This window comes from Phyllostomus hastatus, unplaced genomic scaffold (genome assembly GCF_019186645.2).
Source record: "Phyllostomus hastatus isolate PE091 unplaced genomic scaffold, TTU_PhHast_1.1 phas_scaffold_28, whole genome shotgun sequence".
In the NCBI taxonomy this organism is placed as follows: Eukaryota; Metazoa; Chordata; class Mammalia; order Chiroptera; family Phyllostomidae; genus Phyllostomus; species Phyllostomus hastatus.
The window spans coordinates 1,049,630-1,065,585 of record NW_025334022.1 but is presented as its reverse complement, the minus strand read 5'-3'; the positions used below and the strand labels follow the sequence as shown (position 1 = coordinate 1,065,585).

The following is a 15,956-nucleotide window of genomic DNA, read 5'->3' as shown; positions in this document are numbered from 1 at the left end:
CTCTGACTGACTTCATTTAGCATAATACCCTCTAGGGCCACTATGCTGTTGCAAATAGTAAGGTTGCATTCTTTTTTAGAGCTGAGTAATATTCCATTGTATATATGTACCACAATCTTTTATCTACTTGTCTACTGATGGGCACTTGAGTTGCTTCTAAAGCTTGTCTGTTGTAAATAATTCTGCAGTAAACACAGGGTTGCATATATTCTTTGAAATTACTATTTTGGGTTTCTCCAAATATATTTCCAGAATGGAATTGCTGGGTCTTAAGGTAGTCCATTTAATTTTTTTGCCATTTTATTTATTTACAATTTAATTTTTAAAACTTTTTATTGTTCAAGTACAGTTGTCTTCATTTTCCCCCATCACTCACCCACACCCCAACCATCCCCACCTCCAACTCCTGATCCTACCCCACCTTGGTTTTGTCCATGTGTCCTTTATAGATGTTCCTGAAACCCTTCCCCCTTCCCCCCATTATCCCCTCCCTAGTCCCCTATGGTTACTGTCAGTTTGTTCTTAATTTCAGTGTCTCTGGTTATTAATTTTTTGAAGTAACTTCATACTGCTTCCCACAGTGGCTGCACCAATCTGCTTTCCACCAACAGTGCATGAGCATTCCTTTTTTTCCACATCTTCACCAATAGTTGTTGTTTGTTGATTTTTTGATGATTGCCATTCTGACAGGTGTGAGATGATATCTCATTGTGGTTTTAATTTGCATCTCCCTCATGATTAGTGGTGTTGAGCATCCTTTCATATGTCTATGAGCCATCGCTATGTCCTCCTTTGGAGAAGTATCTGCTCAGGTCCTTTGCCCATTTTTTAATTAGTCTGTTTTATTTATTTATTTATTTATTTTGGTTTTGAGTTTTAAAAATTCTTTATAAATTTTGGATAGCAACACCTTATCAGATGTATCAGTGACCATGTTCTCCCATTCTGTGAGCTGTCTTTTAATTTTGTTGATAGTTGCCTTGGTTGTACAAAAAATTTTTAGTTTAATTTAGTCCAGTTTCTTTACTTTTTCTTTTCTTTTCCTTGTCTGAGGAGATATATCAGAAAAAAATATTGCTATGAGAAAAGTCCAATATTTTACTACCTGTGTATTTTACATTCTAGAAGTTTTATGGTTTCAATTCTAACATTTAAATCTTTAATCCATTTTGAATTTATTCCGGTGTGTGGCATAAGAAGGAGGTCTAGTTTCATTTGTTTTTTTGCACATATCTGTATAATTTCCCCAACACCTTTTACTGAATGAACTATATTTAAACCCTTGTATGTTATTTCACCCCAAATATTAATTTATTATAAAGACATGGATTTACTTCTGGGCTTTCGATTCTGTTCCATTGATTTGTATGTCTGTTTTTATGCCAATACCATGTTGTTTTGATAACAATGGTCTTGTAGTAAATTTTGATATTAGGTAGCATGATTCCTCAACTTTGTTCTTCTTTCTCAAGATCGTTGTTGCTCTTTGGCGTCTTTTGTGGCTCCATATAAATTTTTGGAATATTTGTTCTAGTTCTATGAACTATACCATTGGTATCTTGATAAAGAATTTCATTGAATCTGTAGATTGCTTTGGGTAGTAAATTAAAAACTTTATTTTAATTTTTTATTTATTGATTTGAGAGACAGAAAGAGAGAGAGAGAGAGAGAGATCACTTTGCTGTTCCAATTGTTTATGCATTCATTGGTTGCTTCTTGTATGTGCTATTAGTGGAGATTGAACCCACAATCTTAGCTTATCAGGACAGTGCTCTAACCAACTGAGTTATCTGGCCAGGGCTGGTTGGGATGTTGATACATTATTGAAAAGCAATTTGATATTTTGGAGACTTGGTTTTATGACTTGTTATGTGTGATGACATAACAAGTGATTACAGTGAGGCATTTCATCTAGGATCAAATTTGTCCCATTAATGAGGTAAGACTTTGCATAATACTCTATCTGATATCCCATTAACTATAAGATTTTCCAGTCTGGCTGATGGAAACTGGTACTACTTCTAGCCCTCTATGAGTCTGAGAAATACTTTAATTTTTCTCTGATTCTTTTGCCTAGGGTAGTTTCTTCATATGTATGATCAGTGTTCAGTCATTACTCAGCCGAAATTTGAAGGATGCTTCTGTAGGGCTCTTAAGTTCTTTCTCTGTGTGTTACTCTTTTTTCTGTTGCTTTGTCCTGTTAACTCCATCCACCTTTTTCCCTCTGGTTCCCAACTTTCTTTCCTCAATTTAGGAAGCTCTACAGGCCCCACTTTGGTTTCCCTTCTTGGGCCTATGGCTTGGAAATTCTCTTCCTATAGCAATCTGACTCAATTGTGAGGCTTGCCTTGTTTGTTACCAGTGTCTAAGGGATAGCTGTCTTTTTCCTTGATATTTAATGTCTTGGAAAGTATAATTTCATGTATTTTTTCTATTCTTTTATTGCTTTCAGTCAGGGTATAAACCTGGTCACTGTTAATTCTATCTTGGGCAGATGCAAAGACTAATTTTTACATTTTATGGAATTTGTCAATATTTAATTTTGATTGTTTTCCACACATGCCCTCTTCACCCAAACATTTTAAAAATTACTACCCATATTTTGCATATGTTTATGTGATTTCATCTTTATTTATATTTAAACCTTTCAGTCCATTAATGTTGATATTGGATATAGTGTAAGAAATCTATTTTTTTCCTTTCTCCCTCTCTCCCTTCCTCTCTTCTTTTTCTCACTCCCTTTCCTCCTCTTCCCTTTTCTTTTTTCTTTCTGTGTGTATTTTACAATTGGTTAACTAGTTGTCTGAACAATATTTGTTACGCAATCCATCATTTCCTCAATGATGTTACAGTTCATTTTTATCATAAGTTGTTTGACTTGTAGTCCTGTACACCTCTTCCACTGAAAAACCTATAGATTCTGGAACTAGTACTGATTTATTTCTGTAACTTAATAGAATGTAAATATGTAATTTCCTAGTAGGTACATCCTCTTTATTATATAACTTAACTTTTCTTGGTTATCCATTCTTCCAAATTAACTTTGTAACTCTTATGAAATTTCCAAAACAAGCCCAAAAATACTTCTTGGTTTTTTTAAATTATTGGAGTTTATTTCAGTGATCAGCTATCTATAATATTTAGTCTTTCTAAGAACTTTCTAGTCATTTAAGTTCCTTACTAGACAGTTGTAGTTTTTTCATATTGGTATTGTGCATGTCCAGTTAAATCTTTTTCCCTAAGTGTAACTTTTCCTTCCTTTTATGAGATTTTTTCTAATATATTTTGTAACTTGTTATAATTTATATATATATATATATATATATATATATATATATATATGCTATTAACATATATTTTTCTACAACTGCTAACCTTCTCTTAATAATAATAGACTTTTCAAAATGTTTTTCTCTTGGACAATTATGTTCTCTATAAATTTTGGAAATTTGTTCCTCTCTAATTTTTAAATGTTCTTTTATTCCTGTACTGAACAGAAGTTTTATAACAGTATTGAATAATACCATCTCTAGTGGGCATTTTGTGTATTTTTTTTCTAAAGGAACTCCTTGTTCAAATCTGCTATGTAACAATGGCGTGCAGTTAACCTCACTCCAAAAACAAAAAAACTGGATAAAAAGAATTTCTACCATAGCCCCTATATGTTGGAATGAAAGGTTACAGGCTCATAATCAGTAATTCAATAGGCAAAAAGAATTACTTGTTTTGTTTTGCTTTGTTTTGTTTTGCTTTGTTTTGGGTGATGATTTTGATAAATATCTTGTGTGTTCTTTTTATGTCTCTCTGTATTATTTCTTTTGGCCTCTAAAAAGTCCTTAGAGTGGTCCTATGCATAAGATGATATGATGCAGACACCGGCCCACAGTGTCTGCATCATTATGGATGAAATGAGACATTCACATGGATTACCAAGTCCAGTGGAGGAAAAGGGACAGCATGGCTTTTCTCTCAAGGGGAGCAAAAGCTTCGGCCTCCACCATGACCAACTTTTATTGGGTTTCTCTGCTCATTACATGATGGTCCTCATTTACTGTGCACCATTTCACTTTAGGTGGTTACCTTTTACAGAAAACAAAGGAGCCAGTGCTGCTAATCACATCACAGAAGAGGGATATTTGCAAGTGAAAAGGCTGAAGTGGTTGAACAGGTTACACTTGTCCTTGGAAGGTTTAGGATGGTTTTTAGGAAGTTATTTTGCAGTAAATGTTTGTCACTGGGGGCTGGGCCCACACCACACAGGATGGTCTACTACAGTGATATTAAATAAGCCCATTTTGTTGTTTTTGTAATGATCATAATTGATTGGAGACTCCAATATGTTTTTGTCAACTTTAAGTATTATGTTATTAGTTCAAAACATAGACGTGAGTACATTCTTTAGATTTCTGGTTTTAAAAAGGTAATTTTATAGTCTGTTATCATGTTTATAATATATATCTAAGGACAATTCTAAATATTTTAACATATTAAGGCATCTTTGATTTTTTTTTTAGTGTCTTAGCAGATGAAGTTAATTCACCATTATCACCTTTCTCATGGCAGGTAAGAGAGTATTAAATTTTTATTATACCTAATATTTTGTCTTCATTTATTTACTTAAAAGAAACTGTCTTATTACAGCCCTTAGAAAATCAGAAGGATCAAACAGATGAACAACAGTGGCCAGAATCTCAACCTATAATTTGGCATAGTGAAGAAAGGAGGCGGAGCAAACAGATTAGAAAAGAATATTTCAAGGTACTTTAAAATTGTAAAATTTACTTTGAAATGAGTTTTCATTTCATCAGTTTTATTTTATGTTAATAAGGTAGAATATAATTTGTTACATATAGTAAATGTGTTATCTTTATTTCGTACATGTATATGGTACAGATAACACAATCCAGTTATATCTATATTTCAGTAATACAGAATAATTAAGAATGAGTAGATCAGTCTGAATTGTGGTTTACCAAATTCTTTACAAAGAAAGATGTAATGTTTTCTACACTGCTAGTTGGAATAATATGTGGTAATGTTTTAAAAGAATTACCCCCAAAAGGTCTTCATTGGATTTATTTCAATAAATAGTTGACAATAATTAGCATTTAATTGTTTTTATGTAAATAAATGTTATTTATATGGTTCTACAAAAGATTAAAAGTGTTTTCCCTGCCATTTTATTATGTTATTATATTAGTAGATTTCATAAGGTGGTCTTTTAACTAAATTAAAAGCTGAGAGCATCTGAATTATCCCACATTTCTAGTTAGCATAGTTTAATGAAATTTTACTGTGCAGACCTTTGTAAATATTATATATTTGTGGTTTAGGTCTGTTGATTTGCAGATGTCAGTCATTGGAATTGGAATAATCTTAGTACTACTCAGAATCCACTATTGGAATTTCTGACTCAAATGAACAATGCAAACAATCTCCTCATTCATGAATAGCAAATTCTCTTGTCTTACTGCACCTTTGCTGTTTCCCAAAGCCTAATTTTCATTTAATAATAATAACAATTTTATCAGAATGCATAGTTCTAAGCTAAATCATAGGTAGTAATTTGAAGTTTATATCACTAATAAATAAGAGTACATTTCATGTTTTTCTCTGTTTGCTAGCAGTGGGTCTTTATGCACATTGATCTATTTCCTTATATGGGATTATAACATATTTAGAAGCAGTATCATATGACCAAAACAAAAATATTTAAATGTGGTAAGAAGTATGTGATAAGTTTCATCCTTCAACAAATAATTACTGAATCTTTTAATGAGCCTCTTGTTACCTAGTCAATAAGGGAGATAATGAAGAAATAAAACACATAGGGAAAAAGGGAAGGATATTCTAAGCAGACCCCTGGTCAGTAATGATGAAAGGCTATTTATCCCAACTTTTTACAGGTCTGTAGTTAAATTAACATTCTGGCACTTATTTTAGAACCCCTTCTTTTAGTTTATGGAGCCTTGAACAAAAGTGCTCAATAAAATTTGTTAATAGATAAAAGTTAGTGAATAACTAATGATATGGGGAAATTTTAGTGTTTTAAACTAATAAAATAAATTTTTAAACTTTTTTAACTTTTGTTCAAGAGCAGTTGTTTCCATTTTCCCCCTACCGTGCCTCCCACCCCAACCATCCCCACCTCCCACCCTTGATCCTACCCCCCTTTGGTTTTGTCCATGTGTCCTTTATAGTAGTTCCTGAAAACCTTTCCCCTTTTTAATAGTTATTTAATCTACTTGTATAGTAAAAGCATACAAAATCTATTTATGAAAACATGTGCATAGCACCTACTAAGTGCCAGGCAGTGTTCCAAATACTTTAAAAATATAAACTCATGTAATCTTTGTAACAACCTTGTGAAGTAACTACAATTATTATCATTTTTATTTTACAGATGGGGAAATTAAGGCACAGAGAGGCGAAGTAATATGCTTGAGGTCACTTAGCTAAGAAGCATTTGTGTCATGATTTGAACCCAAAGCGTATGCTATGCTGCCTATTTACTTACCATAGGTAGCCTAATGTCAAATGAACAAACATTTTTCAAATCAGTACAGTTTTATTGTTTTTTAAATGTTTTATAGTAACTTAGGTGAATTTCTCAATAAAGTCTTAATAAAGGCTTCAGTGACCTCGGGTGGGGGAAGGGGTGGGTAGAGGTGGAAGAGGGTATGGGGGGATAAATGGTAATGGAAAAAATACACTGAAAAATTCCCTAAATAAATAAATAGTTTGATTTAATAGCATCTTTTGTTGATAAAATATTTTATTTTTATGGCTAAAACATACCTTCTATAACATTGTTATTTAAGAGATCAAATGAAATAATCTTTGAAGTGTCTGTTGCATAATCATTATTCAACAAATGTTAATTTCATCCACACTTAAATAGGTACAAAGATAAGTTTCAGTCACTGGGGCATGTTTTAAGAAGATAATGTAGTTCTCTCAGCTGTCAGAAGATGTCAGTGTTAGGACAGTTAACAAAAATAGAATGTAGCAATTTTTTTCCTAAAATGTAAAAAATACATATATACAGTTGAGATACTGCTCTCTAAATTAAGTACAAATACAAACCATTACTCAAAATTTCCAGTATTTTAATGATTAAAACATCATCGATTCCTATGAAGTGTCTTTCTTTCAAAAAAAAAATTTCTCTCAATTACCTGTCTCCTGAGAATCAAAAAGGTTTTTCATAAGATAAATTAGTGAACTAAATCTGAATTTATAGTTCATTAAATATTAAAATATACTACCCTAGAGATTTCTATCAAATTATCACTGAGTTCGCTCAACAATGGCTTCTTTTGCTTTGTTGTGTTCTGAAACATACAGAGTTTTTGTGCAACTTTATCCTAACACATAAAACAACTGAGCCATCAGATTTCTTTGTTACATGGTAAATTATTTGTGGTGCTGTTATTCAGTATATTTATTGAAAGTGTATGTGTGTTACTCTGTGTGTGTTGTGTATGTGTGTTGCTCTATTATTGTTTCTTAGTTGCCAAACTAATTTTGGGTGGTATGTTTTTCAGGGAAGACCCTGAAACTAAGTAAAAAATGTTTCAACATATTGCCCAGGTTATATGAGCAAGAATATAAATTGGGTCAGATTATATGACCACCTAAATAAATAAATGACCACATAAGTATATGACCACATAAATAATTGACTGTAGGGGAGTTACATTAACTCTTTCATACACCTTGGCCATTATCACATACTACTTTGGTAAATAAAATTGAATGTCCTTGTTGCCAAAAAAAAATCACTACATTTCTCAAAGTAAAACTATTCTAAGAAACACATTACTTTATTAAAACATCTTTTATAGAAATGTATTAATATTTTACTAAGATACACAATAAAATATGAAAATCTAACCTCTTGTTGATAAATTACTTTAATGTAATTTAGTAGCTTTAATTTCTTGTAAGCATAACACATGAATTTCTGAATGCATTTGATGATTGATTTCTAAGCCAAAATGTTAGGGAACATTAGAATTACTATACCTAGTTACTTTTCAGGATTATTTGATTTATTGAAATGTCATACATATTTGTCTTCAAATGTTTCTCATTACTGCTGTGATACAGCATAATGACTCACAAAATACACATCTGATTTTATAAATATAGTACAATATTTTAATTTAAAAGCTAACCCCCAAGATAAATATTTATATATATATTTATGATCATACTTAATTTTATACTGGAAAAAAGAAACCAACTGGGCTTCTGAAATAACCTGATTTGTTCTGAGTCAGAATTTGCACATAGTTAACTGTCTTGCCAGTAAATTTAATCTAGGCTTCAGAGATGAACTGACCTGTTTCAGAACAGGTCTTTATTGTAATATTTAAATTTAGATATAATAAAACTTCAGTTATTCAGGCTAATATTAACTGAGGACAGCTGAGTTGAGTTAGTAAAAATTTGGACTTATACAATATTTTTAAATCTATGTATATATTAAGTTTTACTATTTATTTAGTAAAACCTATATGTTTAGGCTTTAGAACCTTTGCAATGAGCAGTAATGCAAACTAAATAATATCTTTCTAAGTTTTCATATATAATAAATACTTTTAATTAGAATAGTAAATTGAGTAATAGTAATACTGGTCTTATTATGTAAATTCTTGACTACATCATCCTCTACCTCTTTCCTTTATCAATTATCCATGTACTTTTCTATGTCCTTTTTTAAACCTTCCATCTTATAAATAAGCTCAGATCTCTACTATTATTCCAGATTCGCCTTTCAGCTGTTGTCATATCTCTGTTTTCTTTTAGAGCAACATTTGCCATTTTTCAGTCTCCACTTTCTGATCACTCCTAACCCACTGCAGTTTGGCTTTCACCTCCATTCCTCCATTGAAATAGCCCCTCACTAGAGCTTCACATAAACCTACTAAAGGCAAAATGCACTGTAGCATTTGACAATGAATAACCACATCCTCCTTCTTTATTTTTAGAGAGAGGGGAAGAGAGGGAGAGGGGAACATTGATGTGTGGTTGCCTATCATGCACCCCCCACTGAGGACCTAGCCCACAACCCAGGCATGTGCCCTGACTGGAAATTGAACCAGTGACCCTTTGGTTTGCAGGCCGGCACTCAATCCACTGACCCACACCAGCCAGGGCCACATACTTCTTGAAACTCATTTTTCTTCCCTGATTTGTCTGTTTTCCTTTTGATGTTCTTGTCTAACTTTTTTTCTGACTTTTCTTCTGCTTGTCCTTTAGGGATTCATCTTTTCATTAGTCTAAAACTATCTCTGAAACTTTTATGACTTCATATGTCTTTTATATTCATCTGGACCTGAATTTATATTCAATAAACATTTTCTGGTCTCCAGACCTGTATTTCTAATTGTCAGGATGCCCTACATTTATGTCACATTCAATTTCTCCTCTTACTGGCCCACCCCCCACCATAGAATTTGCTTCTCATTTTTATTCTTTATTTTTGTTAATGGTAGTTCTATCTGCTCTATTGTCTAAGCTTTATGATTCAAGTCCTTCTCATGTTTTCACCTCTCATTCCCCTCACCTAATTGGTTACCAGAATGTTAATTAAACATCCTTTTTTTCAATTCATCACCTCATTTCCATCTCAGCTATTTTGGCTTTTATTGAAATCTTAATTTTTCTTGTCTGGGCAATTGCAATAACTTCTTTTGTTAAAAAATAATTAAAGTGTAATATAACTTCCTAATGGTCCCCTTTTCTCTACTTTCACAACTTTTGGAGAGATCCTTGACTTAAATTTCCATATTAACTCCCCATCATTAATAACATAAAGTTTGGACATCTTCAAAACTTCATGGGCCATACTTGTTTACTTCTCTTAAGTTTTATTTCCTGCCTCAATTCACTCCTCTCACTAGCCACATGACTGTTTTTTTGTTTGTTTTTGCAGAGGCGGACCATTTTTATTCTTTTGTGCTTTCTTTTTCTGAGAATCCCCACTAGCCCTTTTATTCCTGGCACATTCCTACTAATTTTTCAGGATTTAGAGATGGGAGTATATTATAGTGATTAAGAACCTGAGCATCTAGAATCAAACCACTTGGGTTCCAGTCATTACTTGAAATATCTACTAATTGTATGTCCTTTGGTGAATTACCTAACCTTGCTGAACTCAATTTTTAAAGATCAAATGACCCTAATAGTATCTTTAAAAAAAGATTGTTATAACGATTGAATAATGTAATGTAAAGTTCTTAGAATAGTACTTGCCACCAAGTATGCACTTAATAAATATTAGCTTATTATTCACTCAAATGTCATTTTGTTTTGTTTTGGGTGTATGTTTTTGTGCCAGTCATCTGTTATTGGGTGTTAATTCTCAATTAGAATATGAAAGCACTTAGCAAGGATTGAGATGCCTGACAAAAAAGGTCATGGTTAGGAATGCAGACTGTTCCCTCCATGCTGCGCCCTCTTCAGTGATACTTGCCTAGATGCTCACTGTTGAGTTCTTTGTAAGAAAGGCAGTAGTGGAAAAGTACCTAACCTGCCAGCAGGATAGAAACCCCAGCGATACTCCCTAAAATAAATAAGGTTTTATTTATTTATTTATTTATTTTTCGAGAAGGGAAGGGAGAGAGAAAGAGAGGGAGAGAAACATCAATGTGTGGTTGCCTCCTGTGCACCCCCTACTGGGCACCTGGCCTGCAACCCAGGCCTGTGCCCTGATTGGGAATCGAACTGATGACCCTTTGGTTTGCAGGCCAGCACTCAACCTACTGAGCCACACCAGCCAGGGCTGACGTACTTCTTGTAATACCAATATATAGTAACCTCTTAGAAATGTTCCAACAGTGCCTTTAGGGGTAAAATCCCACATCAGTTTCCAGCTTGACAGCTCTCTTATTTTGACATCATGAGTTTTTTCTTTGCTGGTATGACTGATGGTGTCTTGGAGTTCTGTTGTCTGCTGTCCTAATGACATACTTTTATTGAAGTAGAATAGAGAACCAAGAATGACATAAACAGGAATCGATAGCAAATAGTTTTATTTACACATGCAAACTTGATTCTGTGGCAATCTGGAACACTGGATTAAAAACACTGAAGCTGTATCTGGGATCAGCCGAAAAGAGCACCCTGATAGATAAGTGAGAATTTTCTTAAATCACAGGGGAGACAGTGGAGGAACTTAGGTTTTGTATTTGTAATCCCCAATTCTGCTCAGCCCCAATTTGTGGTTGAGCTAGGAAGTAGGTTATCTATTTTTCCAAGAGTTATAGAAGATAAAGCTACATAGGTAAATGGGGCTATTAAAGAGCACCTTGAATGCTAGACAGAGTAATTTGGACATAATCTAGAAGTTAATAGGTTTTTTAACAGGAGAATCCTGAGTTGCTGAGTTTCAAGTAGTGTTTGGAGAAGATTAATCTGCCACTGATTTGCAAGATTATTTTTGGTAAAGAAGAATCAGAAGTAAGAACTCTAGTGGTTGTCATACTGCATTTTCTTCATTGTAAGAAGCACATTTTCATATAGTAACATTTTTTGATATTAACTATATTGCCTCTGTGCTTAAGTATAAAATGAAGATAATAGTATTTACCTCAGAGTTGTTATGATGATTAAGTGGGTTAATACATGTAGGACATTTCAATCAGTGCCTGGTATAAAGTGCTAGCATAGTGTTAGCTATTATCACTATATTATTGGATAGTCAATATAGACATTTAATGTAGTGGTTTTTTTAACTTAAAATAAGTAGGTTTCTTCATAATGACATTTTTGAATGATGAGATTATAGACTAAGTATGAGATAAGGCCTAGGATAAGGTGATAGTTATGAGAAGTCAGACGTAAGTTTGAGATAACAAAAAAAGTGACTTGATGACACATTCGATATACTGGATTAAGAAAAAGGAACATGTAAGACAACCTTCAGATTGCCAAATGGATTTGTTTAAGGAGGAATTGTTACTTGATATATGTAAAGTAATTAAAACAATGTCTTGCACATACTGTACACGGTCTAGCAAGAGTAAGGCTTGCTTGAGTGTCATTGGTAGGATAATAATATGGGGTGGTAATTTATAGTTTTAATTTGAACATTTCACCTAAAATGTCATATGGTGTGCTTGAGTGTGATATTGTTATGTTACAGAGTTACATGCTTATGATTTTGTAGTAAAAGATTTTGTAATAAAAAATGGGCACTAATTGTGCTGGACCCTGTATGTGTTAGCTATTAGTAAGTGGTAGGACTCTTTAAACTGCTTATATAATTAAACTTAGTATTCGATAATTTAATAAAATACCAAAATATGAATAAATCTCATATGTTATTTACTAGTAGAGAATTCATATGTTCAAGGAAAAATATGTGTTTGAAATATTTTTCAGTATAAATCATCAAGGAAGAATTCAAGTGGCAATGAAAATGATGAGGTGAGAAAAGAGGGTAATATTATCAATTACTTAAAATATTTACTTCTCATATGTATTGACTAAATTAGAGTAAAATGTAATCCATCTTTCAGTGTCTTTGTTACTGATTTAATGCCTGGGTTTTCTGTAGTAATAAAAAGTAAGTGTTGTCATATAGTTACTAATGTAATCATGTAATTTCCTTATGCCCTTTGTTTATAATGGAATTTCTGATAGTTCAATTGTAGAATTTTAACATTCATCATGAACCTTTAATTCATAAATTTAAGTTTTTTACATTTTTACCATCTTCCTAAATCAATCTGGTGATCCATTGAGATTTGTTTGGAATTTATTAGTATCTTTCCACAAATTCTTTGTACTATCTTAATGTTTAAAATTAGATTACTACAGTTTTTGCATTACTATACATTTTTTACCTCACCATTTTAAACTGTAGCAGCCTAGAATTTTTGAAATGATAGTCTCATTACCATGAATACTTCAGCTTTTGTATTTTGTTTGGAGGTGTTCGTAGTTGATTTGATGTTGGCTCTTGGCAGGGCTTCTGAAAACTCTAATTTTATGAAATAGAATCACACAGAAAACATCTGCTGAAAACTGAGCTAGTGTCATGGTTCAGCTTGGCTGTTCTTTCTGGCCCTTTATATTTTATATCCACTTTGGTCCTTCCTGCCTTTATATCTAATTAGTTACCAAGACCTGTTTTTTGTTGTTGTTGTTTTTATTTTTGGTTTTGGTTTTGGTTTTTGATACTGAAACATTTTGAATATATTCCATACTTGCATATCTGCTCTTTCTGCCCCCGCACAGGCCCTCATCATTTCTTGACTGCAGTAGCAACCTTATTCATCTCTTCCTTTGTCCGGTCCATTCTCCCTGCACCCACAATGACTGTTTCAAAGAACACAGATATGACCAGGCCATTCCTTTGCTTAGAAAGCTTCAATGTCTCCTCATCACTTAGAGGATAAATTCTAAGTCCTTAGTCAAGCCCCTGCTTACCATATCAGCCTTAACTCCCAATTTGCCCTCTTTTCACTGAACTCTCCAGCAATAGGGAACTGCTCCAAGGTTTTCTGCACTCTTCTTTTATTGCTTCTCTGCATTTGTTTTTGTCCTCTCATCTTGCAATGCTGTTCCCTTTTTTTTCTGGTAAACACCTACTCAGTTTTTTTAGTTTCTCAGGAAACTTACCTTTCTCAACCTCCAGCACTATCTTTTGAAGCGCCATTATCTGTGCCTCATGATATGACATTCAAAGCTCTGTTGTTTTTCTTAAGAAGGTTGTATTACCTCTATCAATTAGTCTATTTTCCCTCTAGACTGAGAGATCCTTCAGTAGATAATATTTTACTAAATTTCAGTATTCCCAATGCCTAGTGCAGTATCTAACATATACTGGGTAGTCAGTAATCATTTGTTGAACGGTGAGTAATGTCCTGTGTGGTATGCAGATTCAAGATTAAATGTTAAGATTTTTGTATTTGGATGGTAGTAGTCATTTGAAAAACATAGACTCCTTAATATTATTTTATGCAATTAAATTCTTTGGAATTATTTCTAAGCCTATATTAGCTCTCAGGGGTGTCAAACTCATTTTCACTGGGGGCCACATCAGCCTCACAGTTGCCTTCAAAGGGCCGAATGTACTTTTAGGACTGTATAAATGTAACTACTCCTTAACTAGGGGCAAGGAGCTTGGCACTGCCACCGGGTAGAAACAAGGTACCAGGCCAGATAAAACAAGGTGGAGGGCTGGATCGGCCCTTGGGTCTTGTGTTTGCCACCTGTGCTATACATAATTTTCCAGATAAATGTTTTTATTTGGTATGATGGAATTTTTCCATGCCCAGATTGTAATGTGTTATTGCCATTTCCCATCAGAAATGAACCTGAACACATGGATCTTTTCTAAGAAATATGAAAAGGTTTTTCTTTTGTGATATTTAAAGGAAATACATTTATAGGAAAATACTTTGTGTGAGTAGATAGTACTTCTAAAACTTTTAATGGCTTATTAGTCACCTGGAGATCCTATTGAAATACAGAGTCTAAGTAAGTAGGTCTTGGGTGAGGCCTGAGACTGCCTTTCTAGCAAATTCCCAGAGGATGCTGGTGCTGTTGGTTCACAAACAACACTTTAAGCAACGAGGTGGTAGATGGTATTTTCTAGATTCTTTCATTAGCAGTTGATCAAAACAATTTTCAGTTTTCTCTTTATATGTCTACATCATCATTCATGTTTTAATTTCATCTTTCATCTTTTTATTTTTATGTTTTAGCAAGACAGTGATAATGCTAATGTGTTACCACAAACTCCAATATCATCTGAGGTACAAGTTCTGTTTTTATATGTTTACATAAGTTTCTTTCTTGTCTCTTTTCTCTAACCTCATCTTTTTTTTAATGTAATTTATTCACCCATATTTAGAGAGCCACATAGGTGAATTTGTACATACCTAGCCTATAAAGAATTCTAAGAACACTACCATCTTTTTGTACAAATATTCATAATAAATATAACATATTACTCATTGACAAATGCATCTAGATCAAAGAAAAGCATTCAATTTATGTGATTTTATGTTGTATAATCCATATTTTGAAATAAATGATAGAAACAGCTTTAAAATATTAATTCTAAAAACAAACTACTTCAGCATTGTGCAGTGACCTTTGGTTTTTCTCATAACCAGTTAGGTCTGAAAGCAATGCAAGAGAAACTTCCTTTTTCCACGGGAAACATCCCTGCTGTGGGTTGTTCCTATCGACAGGAGGGTACACATTTCTTAGCATCTCACACTGGAGTGGGGGAAAGGAGAAGGGCTAGATGAGAGTTTGTGAGATCTCAGTCAAATACTCTAGTGGTTTGAATGATTGATTGATTAATCTAATTTGATTAAACCTATTGCTTTACAACAAGAGATAAATTTTTAAAATTTCAAACAGTATCTTTTCCTATTTAAAATTACCTTATTTAGTATTCTACAAAAGTATTGTCATTAGTAAGTAAATGATTAAAACTTTTAAATAGAATTGGATGTTAGTTTTATAAACATGTTTCTAAATTATTTATATGGCAGGTAAAATGGTTACATTCTTTTGGAAAATAGTTTAAATTAAGATATTTTAAAATTAGTCTTTGTCATATGCTTTTGTAAGTCTTTTACTTTCAATTATGACAAATGTAAGCATGTAAGTGACTACTTATTTGCCTAATTGCGTTGTGATTTTTGATCAGTGATCACAGGGGAGGTATTGGTGCCAGTTTTCTCAAGTAAATTACATTGCTTATATAATACATTTTGCTTGCATTTGGATAAGTAAAGTTTTTGTCTGGGAATTCATAACATTTTAGCAAAAGAATGAAGACAAACTGAGACTTGTGGATGCTTAGATTGTTGAGCATGTGTTTTGGTAGCTCAATTAACATTCAGCTTGAAGTATATACCACATGTTAATCAGAAAATTCGGAGAATTCAACAGAATTCTGATTGCTTCAATTTTATCTGTGA

The 15,956-nt window shown here is 33.0% G+C and overlaps 1 protein-coding gene and 1 non-coding gene across 2 annotated transcripts in view; both read left to right on the top strand.

Moving 5' to 3' along the window:
• The window catches only part of LRCH2 (leucine rich repeats and calponin homology domain containing 2), a 139,131-nt gene that overhangs the window by 110,835 nt on the left and 12,340 nt on the right, over positions 1 to 15,956 (top strand). Inside the window, exons 12-15 of the mRNA XM_045817738.1 lie at positions 4,515 to 4,563; positions 4,642 to 4,758; positions 12,394 to 12,438; positions 14,724 to 14,774. Of these exons, the coding sequence (XP_045673694.1) occupies positions 4,515 to 4,563; positions 4,642 to 4,758; positions 12,394 to 12,438; positions 14,724 to 14,774 (262 nt within the window). The remainder of the gene's footprint in view (positions 1 to 4,514; positions 4,564 to 4,641; positions 4,759 to 12,393; positions 12,439 to 14,723; positions 14,775 to 15,956) is intronic.
• LOC123805269 lies at positions 15,099 to 15,227 on the top strand. The gene has a single exon (XR_006783294.1). It is a non-coding gene; the product is annotated as a small nucleolar RNA SNORA35 (small nucleolar RNA).